The sequence below is a fragment of the Hemitrygon akajei genome, chromosome 2, assembly GCF_048418815.1.
Source record: "Hemitrygon akajei chromosome 2, sHemAka1.3, whole genome shotgun sequence".
NCBI lineage: Eukaryota > Metazoa > Chordata > Chondrichthyes > Myliobatiformes > Dasyatidae > Hemitrygon > Hemitrygon akajei.
This window is the reverse complement of record NC_133125.1, coordinates 204,571,170-204,595,046: the sequence shown is the minus strand read 5'-3', so window position 1 is coordinate 204,595,046 and position 23,877 is coordinate 204,571,170. Positions and strand designations below refer to the sequence as shown.

The window sequence follows — 23,877 nt, the reverse complement described above, 5'->3', positions numbered from 1 at the left end:
CTCTCCATCTGCCCATCACCCACACTCTCCTCCCACCCTCTCCATCTGCCCATCACCCACACACTCCTCCTCACCCTCTCCATAAGCCCATCACCGACACACTCCTCCCCAAACCTCTCCATTTGCCCATCACCCACACACTCCTCCCCACCCTCTCCATCGGACCATCACCCACAACTCTCCCCACACTGTTGATCGGCCCATCACCCACAATGATCAGCACCCTCTCCATCTGCCCATCCCCTGCACACTCCTCCCCACCCTCTCCAACTGACCATCGTCTGCACACTCCTCCCCAACCATCTCCATCTGCCCATCACCCACACACTCCTCCCCACCTCTCCATCTGCCCATCGCAGACACCCTCTTCCCCACCTGCTACATCTGCCCATCATGCACTCTCCTCCCACCCTCTCCATCTGCCCGTCACCCACACACTCCTCCCCACCCAATCCATCTGCCCATCACCCACACTGTCCTCCCCATCTGCCCATCACCGACACAGTCCACCCCACCGTCTCCATCTGCCCATCACCCACACACTCCTCCCACTCTCTCCATCTGCCCATCACCCACACACCCCTCCCCACCGTCTCCATCTGCCCATCACCCACACTCTCCTCCCACCCTCTCCATCTGCCCATCACCCACACACATCCCCACCTCTCCATCTGCCATCACCCACACACTCCTCCCACCCTCTCCATCTGCCCATCACCCACACACTCCTCCCACCCTCTCCATCTGCCTATCACCCACACACTCCTCCCACCCTCTGCATCTACCCATCACCCACACACTCCTCCCCACCCTCTCCATCTGCCCATCACCCACACACTCATCCCCACCCTCTCCATCTGCCCATCACCCACACTCTCCTCCCACCCTCTCCATCTGCCCATCACCCACACACTCCTCCCCACCCTCTCCATCTGCCCATCACCCACACACTCCTCCCACCCTCTCCATCAGCCCATCACCCACACAGTCCTCCCCACCCTCTCCATCTGCCCATCACCCACACACTCCACCCCACCTCTCCATCTGCCATCACCCACACACTCCTCCCCACCCTCTCCATCTGCCCATCACCCACACACTCCTCCCCACCCTCTCCATCTGCCCATCACCCACACACTCCTCCCACCCTCTCCATCTGCCCATCACCCACACAGTCCTCCCCACCCTCTCCATCTGCCCATCACCCACACACTCATCCCCACCTCTCCATCTGCCCATCACCCACACACTCATCCCCACCTCTCCATCTGCCATCACCCACACACTCCTCCCACCCTCTCCATCTGCCCATCACCCACACTCTCCTCCCACCCTCTCCATCTGCCCATCACCCACACACTCCTCCTCACCCTCTCCATCAGCCCATCAGCCACACACTCCTCCCCACCCTCTCCATCTGCCCATCACCCACACACTCCTCCCCATCCTCTCCATCTGCCCATCACCCACACACTCCTCCCCACACTCTCCATCTGCCCATCACCTACACACTCCACCCCACCCTCTCCATCTGCCCATCACCCACACACTCCTCCCACCCTCTCCATCAGCCCATCACCCACACAGTCCTCCCCACCCTCTCCATCTGCCCATCACCCACACACTCCACCCCACCTCTCCATCTGCCATCACCCACACACTCCTCCCCACCCTCTCCATCTGCCCATCACCCACACACTCCTCCCCACCCTCTCCATCTGCCCATCACCCACACACTCCTCCCACCCTCTCCATCTGCCCATCACCCACACAGTCCTCCCCACCCTCTCCATCTGCCCATCACCCACACACTCATCCCCACCTCTCCATCTGCCCATCACCCACACACTCCTCCCACCCTCTCCATCTGCCCATCACCCACACAGTCCTCCCCACCCTCTCCATCTGCCCATCACCCACACACTCATCCCCACCTCTCCATCTGCCATCACCCACACACTCCTCCCACCCTCTCCATCTGCCCATCACCCACACTCTCCTCCCACCCTCTCCATCTGCCCATCACCCACACACTCCTCCTCACCCTCTCCATCAGCCCATCAGCCACACACTCCTCCCCACCCTCTCCATCTGCCCATCACCCACACACTCCTCCCCATCCTCTCCATCTGCCCATCACCCACACACTCCTCCCCACACTCTCCATCTGCCCATCACCTACACACTCCACCCCACCCTCTCCATCTGCCCATCACCCACACACTCCTCCCACCCTCTCCATCAGCCCATCACCCACACAGTCCTCCCCACCCTCTCCATCTGCCCATCACCCACACACTCCACCCCACCTCTCCATCTGCCATCACCCACACACTCCTCCCCACCCTCTCCATCTGCCCATCACCCACACACTCCTCCCCACCCTCTCCATCTGCCCATCACCCACACACTCCTCCCACCCTCTCCATCTGCCCATCACCCACACAGTCCTCCCCACCCTCTCCATCTGCCCATCACCCACACACTCATCCCCACCTCTCCATCTGCCCATCACCCACACACTCATCCCCACCTCTCCATCTGCCATCACCCACACACTCCTCCCACCCTCTCCATCTGCCCATCACCCACACTCTCCTCCCACCCTCTCCATCTGCCCATCACCCACACACTCCTCCTCACCCTCTCCATCAGCCCATCAGCCACACACTCCTCCCCACCCTCTCCATCTGCCCATCACCCACACACTCCTCCCCATCCTCTCCATCTGCCCATCACCCACACACTCCTCCCCACACTCTCCATCTGCCCATCACCTACACACTCCACCCCACCCTCTCCATCTGCCCATCACCCACACACTCCTCCCCACCCTCTCCATCTGCCCATCACCCACACACTCCTCCCACGCTCTCCATCTGCCCATCACCCACACACTCTTCCCACCCTCTCCATTTACCCATCGCCCACACACTCCTCCCCACCTCTCCATTTACCCATCGCCCACACACTCCTCCCCACCTCTCCATTTACCCATCGCCCACACACTCCTCCCCCACCCTCTCGATCTGCCCATCACCCACACACTCCTCCCCATCCTCTCCATCTGCCCATCACCGACACACTCCTCCCACCCTCTCCATCTGCCCATCACCCACACACTCCTCCCCACCCTCTCCATCTGCCCATCACCGACACACTCCTCCCACCCTCTCCAGCTGCGCATCGTCTGCACACTCCTCCCACTCTCTCCATCTGCCCATCACCCACACACTCCTCCCACCCTCTCCATTTGCCCATCACCGACACACTCCTCCCACCCTCTCCATCTGCCCATCACCCGCACACTCCTCCCACCCTCTCCATCTGCGCATCACCCACACACTCCTCCCCACCTCTCCATTTACCCATCGCCCACACACTCCTCCCATCCTCTCCATCTGCCCATCACCCACACACTCTTCCCACCTTCTCCATCTGCCCATCACCCACACTCTCCTCCATACCCTCTCCATCTGCCCATCACCCACACTGTCCTCCCCACCCTCTCCATCTGCCCATCACCCACACACTCCTCCTCACCTTCTCCATCGGCCCATCACCCACACACTCCTCCCCAGCTTCTCCATCTGCCCATCACCACACACTCCTCCCCACCCTCTCCATCTGCCCATCACCCACACACTCCTCCCCACCCTCTCCATCTGCCCATCACCCACACACTCCTCCCCAGCTTCTCCATCTGCCCATCACCCACACACTCCTCCCCAGCTTCTCCATCTGCCCATCACCCACACACTCCTCCCCACCTCTCCATCTGCCCATCACCCACACACTCCTCCCCACCTCTCCATTTGCCCACCACCCACACACTCCTCCCCACCTCTCCATTTGCCCATCACCCATACTCTCCTCCCCAACCTCTCGATCTGCCCATCACCCACACACTCCTCCCCACCTTCTCCATCGGCCCATCCCCGACAACACTCCCCACACTGCTGATCGGCCCATCACCCACAATGATCAGCACCCTCTCCATCTGCCCATCCCTTGCACACTCCTCCCCACCCTCTCAAACTGCCCATCGTCTGCACACTCCTCCCCACCTCTCAATCTACCCATCACCCACACACTCTTCCCCACCTCTCCATCTGCCCATCACCCACACTCTCCTCCCCATCCTCTCCATCTGCCCATCACCCACACACTCCTCCTCACCCTCTCCATAAGCCCATCACCGACACACTCCTCCCCAACCCTCTCCATTTGCCCATCACCCACACACTCCTCCCCACCCTCTCCATCGGACCATCACCCACAACTCTCCCCACACTGTTGATCGGCCCATCACCCACAATGATCAGCACCCTCTCCATCTGCCCATCCCCTGCACACTCCTCCCCACCCTCTCCAACTGACCATCGTCTGCACACTCCTCCCCAACCATCTCCATCTGCCCATCACCCACACACTCCTCCCCACCTCTCCATCTGCCCATCGCAGACACCCTCTTCCCCACCTGCTACATCTGCCCATCATGCACTCTCCTCCCACCCTCTCCATCTGCCCGTCACCCACACACTCCTCCCCACCAATCCATCTGCCCATCACCCACACACTCCTCCTCACCTTCTCCATCGGCCCATCACCCACACACTCCTCCTCACCTTCTCCATCGGCCCATCACCCACACACTCCTCCCCACCCTCTCCATCTGCCCATCACCCACACACTCCTCCCCACCCTCTCCATCTGCCCATCACCCACACACTCCTCCCCACCCTCTCCATCTGCCCATCACCCACACACTCCTCCCCAGCTTCTCCATCTGCCCATCACCCACACACTCCTCCCCAGCTTCTCCATCTGCCCATCACCCACACACTCCTCCCCACCTCTCCATCTGCCCATCACCCACACACTCCTCCCCACCTCTCCATTTGCCCACCACCCACACACTCCTCCCCACCTCTCCATTTGCCCATCACCCATACTCTCCTCCCCAACCTCTCGATCTGCCCATCACCCACACACTCCTCCCCACCTTCTCCATCGGCCCATCCCCGACAACACTCCCCACACTGCTGATCGGCCCATCACCCACAATGATCAGCACCCTCTCCATCTGCCCATCCCTTGCACACTCCTCCCCACCCTCTCAAACTGCCCATCGTCTGCACACTCCTCCCCACCTCTCAATCTGCCCATCACCCACACACTCCTCCCACTCTCTCCATCTGCCCATCACCCACACACCCCTCCTCACCGTCTCCATCTGCCCATCACCCACACTCTCCTCCCACCCTCTCCATCTGCCCATCACCCACACACATCCCCACCTCTCCATCTGCCATCACCCACACACTCCTCCCACCCTCTCCATCTGCCCATCACCCACACTCCTCCCACCCTCTCCATCTGCCCATCACCCACACACTCCTCCCACCCTCTGCATCTGCCCATCACCCACACACTCCTCCCCACCCTCTCCATCTGCCCATCACCCACACACTCATCCCCACCCTCTCCATCTGCCCATCACCCACACTCTCCTCCCACCCTCTCCATCTGCCCATCACCCACACACTCCTCCCCACCCTCTCCATCTGCCCATCACCCACACACTCCTCCCCACCCTCTCCATCTGCCCATCACCCACACACTGCTCCCACCCTCTCCATCTGCCCATCACCCACACTCCTCCCCACCCTCTCCATCTGCCCATCACCCACACAGTCCTCCCACCCTCTCCATCTGCCCATCACCCACACAGTCCTCCCCACCCTCTCCATCTGCCCATCACCTACACACTCCACCCCACCTCTCCATCTGCCATCACCCACACACTCCTCCCCACCCTCTCCATCTGCCCATCACCCACACACTCCTCCCACCCTCTCCATCTGCCCAGCACCCACAAAGTCCTCCCCACCCTCTCCATCTGCCCATCACCCACACACTCATCCCCACCTCTCCATCTGCCATCACCCACACACTCCTCCCACCCTCTCCATCTGCCCATCACCCACACAGTCCTCCCCACCCTCTCCATCTGCCCATCACCCACACACTCCACCCCACCCTCTCCATCTGCCCATCACCAACACTGTCCTCCCCACCCTCTCCATCTGCCCATCACCCACACTCTCCTCCTCATCCTCTCCATCTGCCCTTCACCCACACTCTCCTCCCACCCTCTCCATCTGCCCATCACCCACACACTCCTCCTCACCCTCTCCATCAGCCCATCAGCCACACACTCCTCCCCACCCTCTCCATCTGCCCATCACCCACACACTCCTCCCCATCCTCTCCATCTGCCCATCACCCACACACTCCTCCCCACACTCTCCATCTGCCCATCACCTGCACACTCCACCCCACCCTCTCCATCTGCCCATCACCCACACTCCTCCCCACCCTCTCCATCTGCCCATCACCCACACACTCCTCCCACCCTGTCCATCTGCCCATCACCCACACACTCTTCCCACCCTCTCCATTTACCCATCGCCCACACACTCCTCCCCACCTCTCCATTTACCCATCGCCCACACACTCCACACCACCCTCTCGATCTGCCCATCACCCACACACTCCTCCCCATCCTCTCCATCTGCCCATCACCGACACACTCCTCCCCACCCTCTCCATCTGCCCATCACCCACACACTCCTCCCCACCCTCTCCATCTGTCCATCCCCCACACAGTCCTCCCCACCTCTCCATCTGCCCATCACCCACACACTCCTCCCACCCTCTTCATCTGCCCATCACCCACACACTCCTCCACACCCTCTCCATCTGCCCATCACCGACACACTCCTCCCACCCTCTCCAGCTGCGCATCGTCTGCACACTCCTCCCACTCTCTCCATCTGCCCATCACCCACACACTCCTCCCACCCTCTCCATCTGCCCATCACCGACACACTCCTCCCACCCTCTCCATCTGTCCATCCCCCACACACTCCTCCCCACCTCTCCATCTGCCCATCACCCACACACTCCTCCCACCCTCTCCATCTGCCCATCACCCACACACTCCTCCCCACCCTCTCCATCTGCCCATCACCGACACACTCCTCCCACCCTCTCCAGCTGCGCATCGTCTGCACACTCCTCCCACTCTCTCCATCTGCCCATCACCCACACACTCCTCCCACCCTCTCCATCTGCCCATCACCGACACACTCCTCCCACCCTCTCCATCTGCCCATCACCCGCACACTCCTCCCACCCTCTCCATCTGCGCATCACCCACACACTCCTCCCCACCTCTCCATTTACCCATCGCCCACACACTCCTCCCATCCTCTCCATCTGCCCATCACCCACACACTCTTCCCACCCTCTCCATCTGCCCATCACCCGCACAATCTTCCCCACCTCTCCATCTGCCCATCACCCACACTCTCCTCCATACCCTCTCCATCTGCCCATCACCCACACTGTCCTCCCCACCCTCTCCATCTGCCCATCACCCACACACTCCTCCCCAGGTTCTCCATCTGCCCATCACCCACACACTCCTCCTCACCTTCTCCATCGGCCCATCACCCACACACTCCTCCCCAGCTTCTCCATCTGCCCATCACCACACACTCCTCCCCACCCTCTCCATCTGCCCATCACCCACACACTCCTCCCCACCCTCTCCATCTGCCCATCACCCACACACTCCTCCCCACCGTCTCCATCTGCCCATCACCCACACACTCCTCCCCAGCTTCTCCATCTGCCCATCACCCACACACTCCTCCCCAGCTTCTCCATCTGCCCATCACCAACACTGTCCTCCCCACCCTCTCCATCTGCCCTTCACCCACACTGTCCTCCTCATCCTCTCCATCTGCCCATCACCCACTCTGTCCTCCCCACCGTCTCCATTTGCCCATCACCCACACACTCCTCCCCACCCTCTCCATCTGCCCGTCACCCACACACTCCTCCCCAGCTTCTCCATCGGCCCATCCCCTGCACACTCCTCCCCACCCTCTCCATCTGCCCATCTCCCACACACTCCTCCCTACCCTCTCCATCTGCCCATCACACACACACTCTTCCTACCCTCTCCATCTGCCCGTCACCCACACACTGCTCCCCACCCTCACCTGCCAATTACCCTCCACAGAAGTAACCGGACACACTGGGAGACCCAGGTGCTTTGTGTGTTACCACCACTACATGTACCGTGTTACCAAGATTAACCCCGACCTCCCTCTCCCAGTCAGCACCACCACCACTTGCCCCAGTTACCCTGTCAGTCCCGGTGGACTTTAGCACCCGGTGGAGCCGGGGAGCTCAGGACCCGCCGCCCGCGGCTGCTGCTGAATCCGCAGTGTTTCTGTTCCGTTGACGGATGCGGTGAACGAGTTAAAATTAATGGATCGATAATTCTCACATCGTGTTTATTTCACTCTCCGCACATTTATATTTACACTGACTGACTCCTGACGCCAGTCCTGGACCCGGCCCGTTTACAGACCTGGAGCGGAACCGGAGCAGATTCTCAGCCACTCGTTTTCATATCCATTCCAGAAGAAAGGATAAAGTTTCTCCGTGAATTTATTCCCAGTGAAGGTGTGGAGATGGGACTTGGTCTCCGCGTTGTAAAATGAAACTGTCCCGGACTCGTAACTGAGATAAACTTGCACCCTCCCGGGGATGGGACCGGCAGGGAGACGGGACACAGGGGATGTGAAAACCCACATCTCGTCATCAACCCGCCCGATGATCCAGAATCCGGTCTCCGGACTCGGTGTGACCCCTCCCTTCCTCTTCACAGACTCTGCGGCGACTCCCAGATCCCACCACCGATTCCCCGTCACCTCCACCTCCCAGTAATGTCTCCCTGATGTGAATCCCTCCGATCCCAGCACACAAAGCCAGTTTGTGAACCTCTTCCCGGTGTCAGGGAGATCCCTCCGGGTCTCGGTCCGTCTCACACTCTTCCGATCCTCAGACACCTCGAGCCACGGATTCGCCGTTTCCACATCCAGGGTGACAGAGACTGGGGGGAGAAGCAGAGAATTAGAGAGTCCCCGGGGATCGGGGGGAGACTCGGGCAGCGCGGCCCCGGGGATCGGGGGGAGACTCGGTCACCGCGGCCCCGGGACCGGGGGTGGGGGGAGACTCGGGCAGCGCGGCCCCGGGGATCGGGGGGAGACTCGGGCAGCGCGGCCCCGGGGATCGGGGGGAGACTCGGGCAGCGCGGCCCCGGGGATCGGGGGGGAGACTCGGGCAGCGCGGCCCCGGGACCGGGGGTGGGGGGAGACTCGGGCAGCGCGGCCCCGGGGATCGGGGGGGAGACTCGGGCAGCGCGGCCCCGGGGATCGGGGGGGGGAGACTCGGGCAGCGCGTCCCCCGGGACCAGGGGAGACCCGGGGATCGGGGGGGAGACTCGGGCAGCGCGGCCCCGGGACCGGGTGGAGACTCGGGCAGCGCGGCCCCGGGGATCGGGGGGGAGACTCGGGCAGCGCGGCCCCGGGGATCGGGGGAGACTCGGGCAGCGCGGCCCCGGGGATTGGGGGGAGACTCGGGCAGCGCGGCCCCGGGACCGGGGGGAGACTCGGGCAGCGCGGCCCCGGGATCGGGGGGAGACTCGGGCAGCGCGGCCCCGGGGATCGAGGGGGGGGGGAGACTCGGGCAGCGCGGCCCCGGGACCGGGGGGAGAGGCCGCTGGGCCTCAGGCGCAGTTGGGTGGGCGACAGGACCCTTTCCCGGGGTTTTACCCAAACACAGCGGATGGACAATCAGCATCTTCCAGAGGTTTTTCCACCGGGATGGAGAGCGGATTTTCCTCTATCAACAAACACAAAATTCTGGAGGATCTCAGCTGGTTCCGGAGTTCAGAGTTCAATTCCGACACCATCTGTAAGGAGTTTGTACTTTCTCCCTGTCACCTTGTGCATTTCCAATGAGTGCTCCCAATTCATCCCTCAGATTGGGGAGGAGTGGACAGCGAGGAAGACCATCATTGCTTGCAGTGGGATCTGGAGCAGCTGGGAAAATGGGCTGAAAAGTGTCAGCTGGAATTTAATGCAGACAAGTGTGAGCTGTTGCTCTTCGGTAGGACCCCAGTGTCGGTCTTTCACAGTGAATGGTCGGGCACTGAGGACTCTGTTCCACAGCAGATCTGGGAACACAGGTCCAGAATACACCGAAAGTGGTGTTACAGGTAGATAGGGTCATAAAAAAAGCTTTTCTTTGGCCTTCATAAATCAAAGTATTGAGTACAGGAGATGGATGTTATGTTGAAGTTGTATGAGATGTTGGTGAGGCCTAATTTTGAATATTGTGCGCAGGTTCAGTCAATGACCTACAGGAAAGATGTAAACAAGTTTAAAATTGTCATGCGAGGAGGTTGGGAACGGACCCAAAAGCAAGACACAGACACTGAACTACCAGGAATAGGACTGGGCATGAGATGGAAGCAAGGGAAGTGAGGAAGAAAGGACGCTGGAGATGACACAGGCCCCGAACGAGGCAAGGATTCCGGGCCTGGGCTAGGACTAGACGAGGATAGTGGAACCAGGACATGGAACTGGGAACTAGGAGCCTAGGCTTGGGCTTCAAGCCAGAGACTGCACAAGGACCCAGAACCTGGGTCTTGACTCTGGCTCGGACTCCAGAACCAGGTGATGAAAAGACGTGGCTACAGGACGAGGAGAGTCACAGGACGGGACGAGAGACTCCCGGACAGGACAAGGGAATCCCAGCACAGGACGAGAGAATCCCAGCACCGGGCTAGGCAAGGTATTCCTGTGCTTGGTGAGGCACATGGACAGGACGAGAATACAGAGCCTTGGTCAAGGAAGGACAGGAACGCAGAACACAGAGACTGGGTCAATTGAGAACAGGAACGCAGAACACAGAGCCGGGACCCCTCCTTGGATACAGGACGTAGGGCCGGGGCTTTACACAGAACGCTGAACACAACGAGACAGTTCCCAACACTTTTGTCACATCGGCCTTCAGAAATCAAAGTATTGAGTACAGGAGATGGTTGTTATGCTGAAGTTGTATGAGATGTTGTTGAGGTCTAATTTGGAATATTGTGTACAGTTTTGGTCACCTACCTACAGGAAGGATGTAAACAAGTTTGAAAGAGTACAGAGAAAATTTCCAGGGATGTTGCCGGGATTGGAGGACCTGAGTCATAAGGAAAGATTGAATAGTTTAGGACTTTATTCCTGTAACATAGAAGACTGAGAGGAGATTTGATAGAGGTATACAAAATTATGAGGGGTATAGATAGGGTAAATGCAAGCAGGCTTTTTCCATGGCGGTTGGGTGGGATTACAACTAGAGGTCATGGGTTAACGGTGAAAGATGAAAAGTTTAAGGGGAAGATGAGGGGAAACTGCTTCATTTAGAGGGTTGTGAGAGTGTGGAACGAGCTGCTAGTGCAAGTGGTACAAGCAAGCTCGATTTAAACATTTAAGTGAAGTTTGGACGGTACATGGATGGTCGGAGTTGGAGGACCATGGTCTCGGTGCAGGTCGATGGGAGCAGGTAGTTTAAATGCTTCAGTACAGACCAGATGGGCTGAAGGGCCTGTGCTGTTAGTTTCTATCACTCTGTGACGCTCATACAAAGACATAACACTTTGAAGGTTAAATGGTCATTGTACATTGCCCCGTGATTAGGCTGGTTTTAAATAGTTGGGGTGCTGGGTGGAGCAGGTCGTTGGTCTGGGACGGCCTGTTTCACACTGTCTCTAAATAAATAAATAACCTCTTCACTGTCCATGAAACCACCAATTTTAGAGTCCTTCACAAACCTACTAAACACGTCACCTACATTCTCTCCAAATCATTCATATGAATGATGAGAAACAGTGGGGGCAGCACCGATCCCTGCAGAACAACCACTGGTCACAGGACTCCACCCAGACAAGTCTGTATCCTATTCCAGATCGTACTGTCTCCCATGTGATCTAACTCTCTGCTACCTTGTCAAATCCCTCGCTAAACTCCATGGAGACGATGTCTACTGCACTTTCATCAGCTGTAATTTATTTATTGAGATACAGCACGGAATAGGCACTTCCGGCCCTTTGACCCCCACCACCCAGAAACCCCTCATTTAATCCGAGCCTGACCATGGGACAAGTTACAATGACCCCCACCACCCAGCAACCCCATTTAATCCGAGCCTGACCATGGGACAAGTTACAATGACCCCCACCACCCAGCAACCCCTGATTTAATCCGAGCCTGACCATGGGACAAGTTACAATGACCCCCACCACCCAGCAATCCCTGATTTAGAACGGGTTAATTGGATTGTGGGAAGAAGCGGAGAACCTGAAGGAAACCCCCACAGTGCAAGTTACAATTACCAATTTACTTGCCATCCGGTACGGGTTTGGACTGTGAAACCGGAGAACCCGTAGGAAATCCACACGGTCACGGGGAGAACGTACAAACTCCTCACAGGCAGTGACGGGACATGAACCCGGGTCGCTGGTACTGTAAACCGTTGTGCTAACCACTATGCTACCGTACCGTCCATGCAGAAAACCAAGCTGGGTCTCCCTGATTAGTCCTCACCTTTCCGAATGAATGTAGATCCTGTCTCTCAGAATCCCCTCCATTAATGAACCCTCCACTGACATTAGGCTCACTGGTCTGTACTTCCCAGGTTTTTCCCTACAGTCAATCTTCAACAAATGTTCAAAATTAGTCTCCCTCCAGTCTTCTGGCCCCTCACCCGTAGTTATCGATGACACACATATCTCCAAAAGGGCCTCTCAATTTCTTCCTGAGCTTCTCACAATGTCCTGGGATACACTTGATCAGGACCTGGGGATTTATCGACCCTTCTGCATCTTAGGACCTGCAGCATATTTGCTTCTGTAATGTGGTAGAAAATGAAGTCGATCATCTTCTGTAACACTGGGGAATTGAGGGCCCTGTGGAACTGGCACAGAAGAGGAGCTGAGCCCTGGGACTGAGAAATGATGACAGGGAGGTTTAGAAGGATACGGGCCAAATGCAGGTAAACGGACTGGGAGGTGATCTGACAGAAATATATAAGGTTATGAGGGGTGTAGAGTGAGCAGAGGAGAAGGGGAGTGATGAGACAGGAGTCTGAAGTGACTGTGGACTGAAGATTGGTGAAAGATGCCAGGCAGCTTGTTCCAGGTAGCGGAAGGGTGGGGAGTGTGGACTGTGGAGTTGGGAGACACTGGGAAGTGAATGACAGGTGGAGACCAACACAGTGAAAGTTTTGATCGCTAGTCGGAGAGGGGTTGCAGGTAAGTTTGGGAGATGGGAAGGTCGAGACAGCTGTGGGAGGGTGAGAAACAGGAGCACAAAGGCTAACCTGTACTGGAATCTGATCACTAAAGGAGGTTCTACTCTATCCGCCCAAAGGGGAACTTCCCAGTGGCCAAACATTTTAATTCCCATTCCAAAATGTCGGTCCGTGGCTGCCTCTTGCGCCAAGATGAGGCCATCCTCAGGATGGAGGAGAACACCTTGTATTCTGCCTGGGTAGCCTCTGACCTGATGGCATGAATATTGATTTCCTCTTCAGGTAAAATTTTTCTCATCCCCTCCCCTCTTCTTCTATTCCCCACTCTGGCCTTTAACCTCTTCTTACCTCCCAATCACTACTCCCTGGGTCCCCTCCTCCCCTTTCTCTTATGGTCCACTCTCCTCTCCGATCAGATTCCTTCCTCTCCAGCCCTTTAGCTTTCCCACCCCCCTGCTTCACCTATCACCTTCTCGCTAGCCTCTCTCCCCTCTCCCCACCTTTTTATTCCGGCATCTCCCCCCCCACTTCAATTTTAGTCCTGAAGAAGGATCACAGCCCAAAACATCAACTGTTTATTCATTACAATAGATGCTGTCTGACCTGCTGAGTTCCTCCAGCATTTTGTGTGTGTTGATTTGGATTTCCAGCATCTGCAGACTTTTTCCTGTTTATGACAATGGGAACCATTAGGGGAGAGATGAATGGCAGATGGAACCAGGACCAGATGGGGGAGGGGTGGAAAGCCTGTGGTGAACTGTGTGTGTAGATGGAAACAGAAGGTGAAGGGGGATGAATATGGGTGATAAGGGTCTCCTTTCCCACAAACCCTCTCCCCACAGCCCCTCATTAGGACAGAGGATGAATTTGCAGAGACTCTGGCAGATATATTTGCTTCACATTTCCCCACAGGTGAGCTGCTGGTAGACTGGAGGGTGGCTCAGGTGCTGCCGTAAGAAGGGCTGGAAGGTCACACCAGGGAACTCCAGGGGAGTCCAGAACTAGAGGGCAGAGATTGAAGGTGAGAGGGGAAAGTTTTTCTAGGGATCTGCAGGGCAACTTTCTCACTGTGGAATTTGCTGCCAAAGGAAGCTGTAGAAAGAGGTAAAATTAAAATATTATAAGATCAATTTAGACAGGTACAACAATAGGCAATGGTTAGAAGGATATGGGACAAACACACGGAAATGTGTCTGTGTCTCTGACAATGTGTCCCACTCTGATGGTGCATTTGCATATTATCAATATATCAATGTATCATTGTGTGCGTGTGTGTTGGTTGTGGTAAATATCAGTGAGTGTGTGTACACAATGAAGGTGAGTGTGCACATTGAACTATTTGGATGTTACAGTGTGTCTTCACATGTCCAGTGTGTGTTGACAATGTGTGACACGTGTGTGAATTATTCAAATAGAAACCATTCACTGTGTCTGAAGAGAATAGTTTCCAGGTTACTGAGGGGACTAACAATGTGCAATGCTGAGGCTCTGACTACAATCTGCTGAGCCTTCTTGTGAATGTGTGTGAGGGAGATTTGCCAGACCAGTTATGCTGTGTCCACCAATGTTAAAGCTGGTTGGTGTGTCCAGGCTCAGTCTCAATGTGGTGGTTTGATCACAACAGTGAGACTGGCGAGTCCAGCAGGGGGCAGAGCTGAGTCAATCAGACTGCGGTCACGGACAGGTCAGACAGGGTGAGTGGCTCGAAGGACTGGTGTATTTTTCTGACAATCCCTGTCACCACAGTGATACCAGATTTTATCCTCTTTAATGACATTAATGAAACGTTAATTCCAGAGCTACCATGTCAGGATTCAAACCCGTGCATTAGTTTGTTTGTCCAGTGCAAATGGGACCAGGATGCAGTGATTCGACCAGTGAATTGTTTGTATTTGCCCCTGGTTTGGTGTGTTCAAGGGTCTGACATCTCCAGCTGACCATGTGGCAGTGATGCCTCCCGGCAGGTGGGGTTGGTGCCGGAATGAATCTGTATGTTTTACCTCGCTTAATGCTGTCCAGGTGTTCTCCCAATGCCGTGTCGAACAAATAGGGGTGATAGAATTTTTCAACCAGTAGGGCACCATCTGTCACTGACAATGTCTTGTCATTATCACCAATCCTGTAAATATTATACATCTAGTTATAAACTGAACATCCGGGATATTTGAACTATTTTACAAATCCACACAGAGTTTCAGTCAAGACCACGTCCTACCTCCTCTTCCGATGAGCTTCCTCCTGAAATAAATCAAACACAGATCTCAATTGACTGAGACTGACCATCGGCATCTGAACAGCAGGAATCTGAGACAAGTTATTACAAGCTGCTGAAAATTCCCACTTAATTCTTTCCCACTGAAACGAATGGAGAAAGAGGAGAACGACGGGAGAAAGTACAAGGAATGTTTATGAAATTTATACCATAACTGAGAGGATGGATCTTACAGGAGAGACTGGACAGGTTGTGTATTTTTATCTGGATACGATGTCAGGGAGGATCAGATGGAGGAATTTAGTATTCCAAATGGATTTGATGGGGTGGGAGTGGAGAAAATGTTTCTCCTTGTGTGAGACCAAAAGTCAGAGATAAAGCATCAGTTGGTTGTTTTAAATCCCACAAGAAATGTGGTGAAGTGAATATCAGAAACACATTCATAGCCTGTGACTGTAACTGGGTGTTACTCTGAGTCTCAGGGGATATTATACGTGGGAATCACAGAAACGACCACCATCTCAGTGCTCTGATCAGAGTAACTCATTCCCGAGAAGGTTGCAGACTGTCCTGTGATGTACAGACGTTGTGGGAGGCCGGTTTGGGACAATGACAATTCTGAACAGTCAGGATGTCCTGACTGGTGGAAATCAGTTTCCAACTACAGAATTTGTGATAGAATGCATCATTTTCTGATGGTGCACTTTTACAGAAACAAACTGAAGTCTCTCACCGTGAGGAATGTGATATTTTCTTGTTTATCCATCCGTTCCTGTAACTTTGAGATTTCCTCCTGGATGGAATTTAAATTCTCTTGAATCTCTCGAAGATTTTTCTCCATTGGATTCAGAATCCTCTCCTCTTCTTCCCTGAGATCTCGGAGTGCACGCTGCTCTTTCTCAGTGAGAACCCGGCGCAGTTCAGCAAAATGGGATGTGATCTGTGACTGAAGACTGTGTGACTGTTCCTGTCAATGAAAGGAGAGGCTAGTTTAATATTTGAGGCTATTTTTTGTATTTCCTTCTGACATGGAAGGTAACCATTCAGCCCATTAACGTCTCTGCTGCTTCCTAGAACAATCCCCTCCATCACATTCCCCCACGTCTCCCTGAAACATATACTCCGTCTCTGACCCACTAACTCCGACCGGATTCACAGACCACTCAATGTCACAAGGTTAATTACAGTCGCCAATTTACCGTTCAACCATGCAATGTCGGCTAAAGGAAGGTACTGGTTACGGGGAGAACATGCAAACTCCACGCAGACAGCTCCAGGGGTCAGGATTGATCCCAGGTTACTGGAGCTGCGATATTCTGCTATTCTGCATTAAAGGGAACAAAAGTACACAGCGAATTTGCAAATTCTGCTCTGGAATTCTCACCCGAACTCCAGAAATCTTCTCTTTCTGTTGTTGCTCCATTTCCTCGAAGTCTGATTTCTTTTCAGTGAGAGAGTCTAAGGAAGATTTAACCCGACCCTGGGAATCAGAGAGTAAAGACATTAGACCAAAATATGCAACTAAGTAAACAGCTGATCAAAAACGGGTTAGTTTTACCTTGTAGATTTCAACGGCTTCGGTAACCGGCATGAAGTTGTGAGACTTGTGTTCCCGCGCAGTCGCACAGATCAGGCAGATCAGTGTCTCGTCCGTCTCACAAAACAGCTTCAGTTCTTCCCCATGTTTCTCGCAGTGAAGTTTACTTTCCTTCCCTTTCGGATTCAGGTTTAGTTTTCGAGCTTTCTCAGACAGATTTGCCAAGGCCCGATTGACCCTGAGGGTGCGGTCCGCAAACTCCTCTCTACATTCCGGGCAGGAGTTTCTCTCCTCCCTTTCCCAACACCGTGTGATGCAGGAGCGGCAGAAGTTGTGTCCACACTCCAGTATAACCGGGTCGGTGAAGAACTCCAGGCAGATGGGACAAATTGCCTCCTCGGTTAAACTCTCGACCTGTCCTTTCGAAGCCATGTTAACTCCCGGTACTTCCGGGTTCAGGGTCCTTTCACTTTCGGGGAGCTGCTGAACGCCTGCGGTACCGCGGCTGCCCACCAGGGGGCGCTGCAGTCTGGGGAATGAATGTTCCTTTTCAGTGAAGCAGGAATCGTGTTCATTTCCACAGCAGCGATCAGAAACACATTAAACAAGTCTAACATAGATAAAGCCGGAGAAAAGAGCTTGGTTCAGTCTACGGGAGAACTGAAAGGGCAAGTCCTGAAAAGAGCAACAGAAGGGATTGTAAATGCAAGAGTCTGGAAGGAACTAAGCGAGTCAGACAGCATTTGTGGAGAAAAATAGACAGAAGATATTCCGGATTGAGACAGTCCAGACGAAGGTTCTCTGCGCGAAATGTCAATTGCCCATTTCTCTCCACAGTTGCTGCCTGACCCTCGGTGTTCCTCCAAAAGCACGATTCGTTTAGCTGGAGGACTAAAGAGAGACTGAGGTGTAAAAACAATGAATAATGTAAATTTATAGCAACTATTAAATCAGTTAATAGTATGAAACACGGGATGTGGAGGGAATCTGCTGTGAGGAGACTGATGCTGTGCCGATGACAAAGATGTGTCTGCAGGAATCACCACAGGACTGGACATTGCACGTCACAGTGTGGAAAACATTCAACTCCTGATTTCCATTTCCCTGCTTGACTTCACCACATACAGCCCGGCTCCAAAGGTCTGGTCTCACTTGTTCGGAACAGGGTCCACGTGTGGAAATGATTTCCTCCTGCCTGTCTTCTAAACCCCGCCAGCCCCAGAGAGCAGGGGCACTGGGCTGGAATCTCCAATCACGAACACAAGAGATTCTGCAGATGTTGGAATTCCAGAGCAACACACACAATATCCTGGAGGAACTCAGCCGGTCAGGCAGCATATGGAGAAGAATAAACTGCGTTCAAGGGTCTCGGTCTGAAACGACGACTGTTATCCTCTCCACAGCTGCTGCCTGACCCCCTGAGTTCCTCCAGTATTTTGAGTGTGTTGCTCTGGAATCTCCACGTCGCTGAGTCTGACAGTCTTCATCAGGCAGCGTCCACAACAGCAGCTCGAGGGACAGAGGGACTGGGGGTTGGGTTGTGGGTGTGGGGACCCGTCTCCCACTTAAATACGGTTCAGATGGAACAGCACAGAAAGAACCTGCCAGACAGCGGTGGTGAGTTTCGGGAACAAGTCAGTTTATTCAGACCCTGTTACAGTGAGCATTGGGAAACACTTCGAGTGTGATCTCAAAGATACTCCACTGAGTCAATAATCGTACGGGTTTCTGTTATACAATGGTGACGTGGATTTCACAAAAAATCATCAGAAACCTACATTTCTCTGTAGTATTCAGCCTTTGATTATTTCTATGTGGTGTCTCTCTATCTCACTGACAGTCATTTCCCAATGCTCTCTGTAATTCATTGTCTTCGTTTCTGACCCTGTTTTCCTGCCGTGACTCTCCTTATCTGATGATAAACTCTCCTGCCGTGGTCTGCGATCCAACCTCCACCTGTTTACCTTTGATCCAGTGAGCTTCACCTTGCTGACTGAACATGTCCACAGTCTAATCACTGACCTGACTGTCATATCGTCACCTCTCAGTCACCTTCTCACTTGGTCTAATTAATTTTACCATCATTCCCCAGATTGTAAGGCACCTAGTTTAAATATTTAAGAATTTTCCCAATTCTCATGATTCCCAGAGATCCCTGCCTCAGACATCACTGCCTGACACTGTGTGGTGTGATTGTCACTTGCCACCTATCAGCCCAGGCCTGGATATTGTCCAGGTCTTGCTGCGTTTGTGTTGTGGGCTGCTTCATTACCTGAGGGGTGGCAGATGGTGCTGAACATTGTGTCGTCATCAGTGACCATCCCGACCTCTGACCTTACGATGGACAGATGGTCGTTGAGGAAGCAGCTGAGGGTGTTTGGGCCGAGGACTCTGTCCTGAGGAGTTCCTGCAGAGATGTCCTGTGGCTGAGATGATCGGCTCCAAACACCACAACCATCGTCTTTGTGCCGGGGATGACACACAGATTCCCACTGATTCCCCCATTATTCCTTCACTTGCACTATTTATTTTATAATTCATAGTGATGTTATGTCTCTGCACTGCACTGCTGCTGAAAGCAACACATTTCACATCATATATAACAGAGATAATTAACCCGATTCTGATTCTGTTTCTGCAGATCTGGAGTTTTTGTACCAGGTTGCTCTTTCAGTCCATGCAGTGATCTTATGCTCCATTGGATCAGTTTGTCTGCATAAACAATCGTAGTAGTGCATTTCTGTAAACACTCTGACAGTAAACCAAGTTCATGCAAGGTGTCATACATTAGAGCTCAGTCTGATAGAAACTGTTCTGAAGAGAGTCTGTTGAACAGACCTTCACAGCGTTTTCTGTCACTCCCAGATCTTGATTCATCCTTCATTGCTTTTTCAAAATAAAAACACAGTGCTTCATCATTTTGCCACACTGCTAAAACTGTTCGAAACGAGCTAGCTATCTACCTGGTGCCCAGAACACAGACTATTTTGTAAATGTGTTGTTCTACTTGAGAGACACATTCAGACAGTTCCTTTTGATTTAGAGGTGATCTACTGTAAACAGAGTACAATTTGTCCATTAAATGATTGGAAATGATTTATTCCATGAACTTCTCTCACAGAATCACCTACTGCAAGTTCTAATCTGTGATTAAGACAGGGCCAAATTATCACATCAGGGAAATGTTCCTTGAGAATTGTAGCAAAACTAGATTTGACACCAAGCATTACACTCACCCCATCACTAGCCAATGCTACAAGGTTCTGTTTCAAGTAAGAGTCATCAAACCCATGGTTATTGAGACAGTTCAATCATTTCAGCTTTCTGATCAGGCTGTTCAATGAGATCTAAAAACAGAAAATGGGGATCACCTTCCTTATCACTTTCACATTTCAAATAAACTATTAGGACAGTCTCAATGCTCAGGCTTCTTGATTCATCAATGAGAACAGAAAATTTGTCATTTATCTGCTTGATATGCTGGCAAATTTGCTTTTTCATATTAATGGTTCTGCGATTAATTATCTCTGTAGCACCAGTGTGGGAATGCAGTCCCATTCCAATGTCAATGCCATTTTTTACTGAAGCTCCAATAAGCCAAAGTGATCAGAGTATGGTCTGTCATTCTGAGCTAAATAATATGCAGGATGAAAAATTTCAGCTTCTTTCTGCTTTATTGTGCGAATGCTCGATTTGTTCTGACCGACCTTACGGCCCACTTCGGCAAGCGACATGTCAATTTAAAAAGATATCAGAGCCTGGACTGACACCATCTTACTGCCCTCTACTGTGCCTATTGTCTTGTTTATTATTTATTGTAATGCCTGCACTGTCTTGTGCACTTTACGCAGTCCTGGGCAGGTCTGTAGTCCAGTGTAGTTTTTGTATTGTTTCATGCAGCACCATGGTCCTGAAAACATTGTCTCATTTTTACTGTGTACTGTACCAGCAGTTATGGTTGAAATGACAATAAGAAGTCACTTGACTTGACCTGAAGCAGAAAATAGCACAAATCTTAAAACAACACACACAAAATGCTGGTGGAACACAGCAGGCCAGGCAGCATCTATAGGAGAAGCACTGTCGACATTTTGTCAGGACTAACTTCATCAGGGTCTCGGCCCGAAACGTCGACAGTGCTTCTCCTATAGACGCTGCCTGGCCTGCTGTGTTCCACCAGCATTTTGTGTGTGTTGTTTGAATTTCCAGCATCTGCAGATTTCCTCGTGTTTGCTCAATGAATCTTAAATATCATTTTCTTTATACCCATTTTAATTAAACAGTTAAATGTTCACAAGTTGGAGCTCAACGTTTCACCATATTCACCGATCCTCAATCGGTCTCGGCACCGGACCCTCGAATCATGGTCCCGCACCGGATCGAATCTCACGACCTGTTCCCTCCAGCATCTTCTCTCTTCATCTACCCCTGAACAAAAGCCCCAAGCCCAACTTCAGTGTCCCTCACCAGAAAAACCTCCCCTAGTTCCACCATCCTGACTGGATGACACACATTCCTCATCATCCCTTATATTGAACAATGAGCCGAACAGGCTGAGAGCAGAACAGACTGATCTCACAGAGCTGCTGAATGAAATACCTACCGCAGAACAGTAAAAACGTGACCCAGGGCGTTACACAAGGTACAGAAGTCTGGGAACACGGTGACTCAGCAGCTGTCGAGGGAAAAGTCAGCAAGAGCTGACACAGGCATTATAGACAGTCAGAGTCTCTTTATACTCAGCGTGGGAAAGTCAGATACTACAGGGAGTGAATATAAGGTGAGAGGAGAAGGTTTAAAGCAGATTGATGAGGCAAGTTTATTTTTTACACAGAGAATGGTCGGTGTAGGTGCCTATGTTGTCGGGAGGGGGTGGAAACAGACACAACAACAACATTTCAGTGGCATTCAGACAGACACATGAACAGACAGGGAATGGAGGGGTGTGGCCAGATACAGGCCACACCTGGACACATCAGGATGCTCTTTATCAAAGCCAGCTCAGCATTCAATACTGTCATCCTCTCAAAACTAATCACTAAGCTTCAAGATCTTGGCCTCAATAACTTCTTGTGCAATAGGATCCTCAATTTCCGCACTTGTCCACCCGTGTCAGGTCAGATTGGCAACATCTCCTCCACAATCTCCATCAGCACAGATGCACCACAAGGCTGTGTTCTTGGACCCTGCTCAACTCGATTTACACTCCTGACCGTGTGGCTGAGCACAGCTCCAATGCCAGGGTTAAGTTTGCTGGTGACACCACTATCTCAGGCCAGTCAAAGGTGGTGATGAATCAGCATATCGCAGGAGATTGAAAATCTGGCTGAGAGGCACCAGAACAACAACCTCCTAATGTCAGCAAGACTGAGGAGCTGATTATTGACTTCGGGAAGAGGAAACTAGAGCTCCATGAACCAGTCCACACTGGAGGATCGGAGGTGGAGAGGGTTGGCCAGTTTAAATTCCTCGGTGTTGTCATTTCAGAGGAACTGACCGGGTCCCAGAACGATTCAGTACAATTATGAAGAAAGCAGACAGCGTTTCTGCTTCCTCCTGGGTTTGCCAAGATTTAGCACAACATCTAAAACCTTGACAAACTTATATAGGTGAGTGGTGGAGAGCATATTGACTGGCTGCATCACAGTCTGGTCTGGAATCACCAATACCCCAGCACTGAGCACATCTACACAGACCATTGTTGCAGGAAAGCTGCACACCCCCACCACCCGGCCCATGCTCTCTTCCCACTGCTGCCATCAGGACCCACATGATCCAGTTCAGATTCACCCTAACCCCCACCACCCGGCCCATGCTCTCTTCCCACTGCTGCCATCAGGACCCACATGATCCAGTTCAGATTCACCCTAACCCCCACCACCCGGCCCATGCTCTCTTCCCACTGCTGCCATCAGGACCCACATGATCCAGTTCAGATTCACCCTAACCCCCACCACCCGGCCCATGCTCTCTTCCCACTGCTGCCATCAGGACCCACATGATCCAGTTCAGATTCACCCTAACCCTAACCCCCACCACCCGGCCCATGCTCTCTTCCCACTGCTGCCATCAGGACCCACATGATCCAGTTCAGATTCACCCTAACCCTAACCCCCACCACCCGGCCCATGCTCTCTTCCCACTGCTGCCATCAGGACCCACATGATCCAGTTCAGATTCACCCTAACCCTAACCCCCACCACCCGGCCCATGCTCTCTTCCCACTGCTGCCATCAGGACCCACATGATCCAGTTCAGATTCACCCTAACCCTAACCCCCACCACCCGGCCCATGCTCTCTTCCCACTGCTGCCATCAGGACCCACATGATCCAGTTCAGATTCACCCTAACCCTAACCCCCACCACCCGGCCCATGCTCTCTTCCCACTGCTGCCATCAGGACCCACATGATCCAGTTCAGATTCACCCTAACCCCCACCACCCGGCCCATGCTCTCTTCCCACTGCTGCCATCAGGACCCACATGATCCAGTTCAGATTCACCCTAACCCCCACCACCCGGCCCATGCTCTCTTCCCACTGCTGCCATCAGGACCCACATGATCCAGTTCAGATAACTTCAGATTCACTCGCCCCATCACTGAACTGTTCCCACAACCTCTGGACTCACTTTCAAGTACACCTCATCTCATGATCTTGATATTTATTGCTTATTCATTTATTTATTTATTACCATTTCTTGTTTTTCTTTCTCCTTGTATTTGCAGTTTGTTGTCTTTTGCACACTGGTTGTCTGCCCTGTTTGTGCAATCTTTCATTGATTCTATTGTGGTTGTTGGATTTATTGAGTATGCCCACAAGAAAATGAATCTCAGGTTTGCATATGGTGACATATGTAGTTTGATAATAAATTTACTTTGAACTTTGGACTGAATACAGCAAA

General features: G+C 53.1%; 1 protein-coding gene across 1 annotated transcript; it reads right to left on the bottom strand.

Moving 5' to 3' along the window:
* Positions 1 to 8,349: 8,349 nt before the first annotated feature.
* Positions 8,350 to 17,405, bottom strand: LOC140722058 (nuclear factor 7, ovary-like). The gene is made up of 6 exons (XM_073036863.1): positions 16,995 to 17,405; positions 16,821 to 16,916; positions 16,170 to 16,403; positions 15,440 to 15,462; positions 15,225 to 15,343; positions 8,350 to 8,974 (listed from the first exon to the last, which is right to left on the bottom strand). Exons 1-6 carry the CDS (start codon positions 17,403 to 17,405, stop codon positions 8,442 to 8,444), a joined length of 1,416 nt encoding a protein of 471 aa, XP_072892964.1. The 3' UTR covers positions 8,350 to 8,441.
* Positions 17,406 to 23,877: the final 6,472 nt, after the last annotated feature.

What these genes read in the sequence shown, in the direction of transcription:
- LOC140722058 (XM_073036863.1), bottom strand. Translation starts at nt 17,405, where the DNA reads ATGGCTTCGAAAGGACAGGTCGAGAGTTTAACCGAGGAGGCAATTTGT. An exon ending in AAAATATCACATTCCTCACG is followed by an intron (nt 15,463 to 16,169) that starts GTGAGAGACTTC and finishes GATTTATTTCAG; the next exon opens with GAGGAAGCTCATCGGAAGAG. An exon ending in CCTGGACAGCATTAAGCGAG is followed by an intron (nt 8,975 to 15,224) that starts GTAAAACATACA and finishes TTCTCCCCCCAG; the next exon opens with TCTCTGTCACCCTGGATGTG.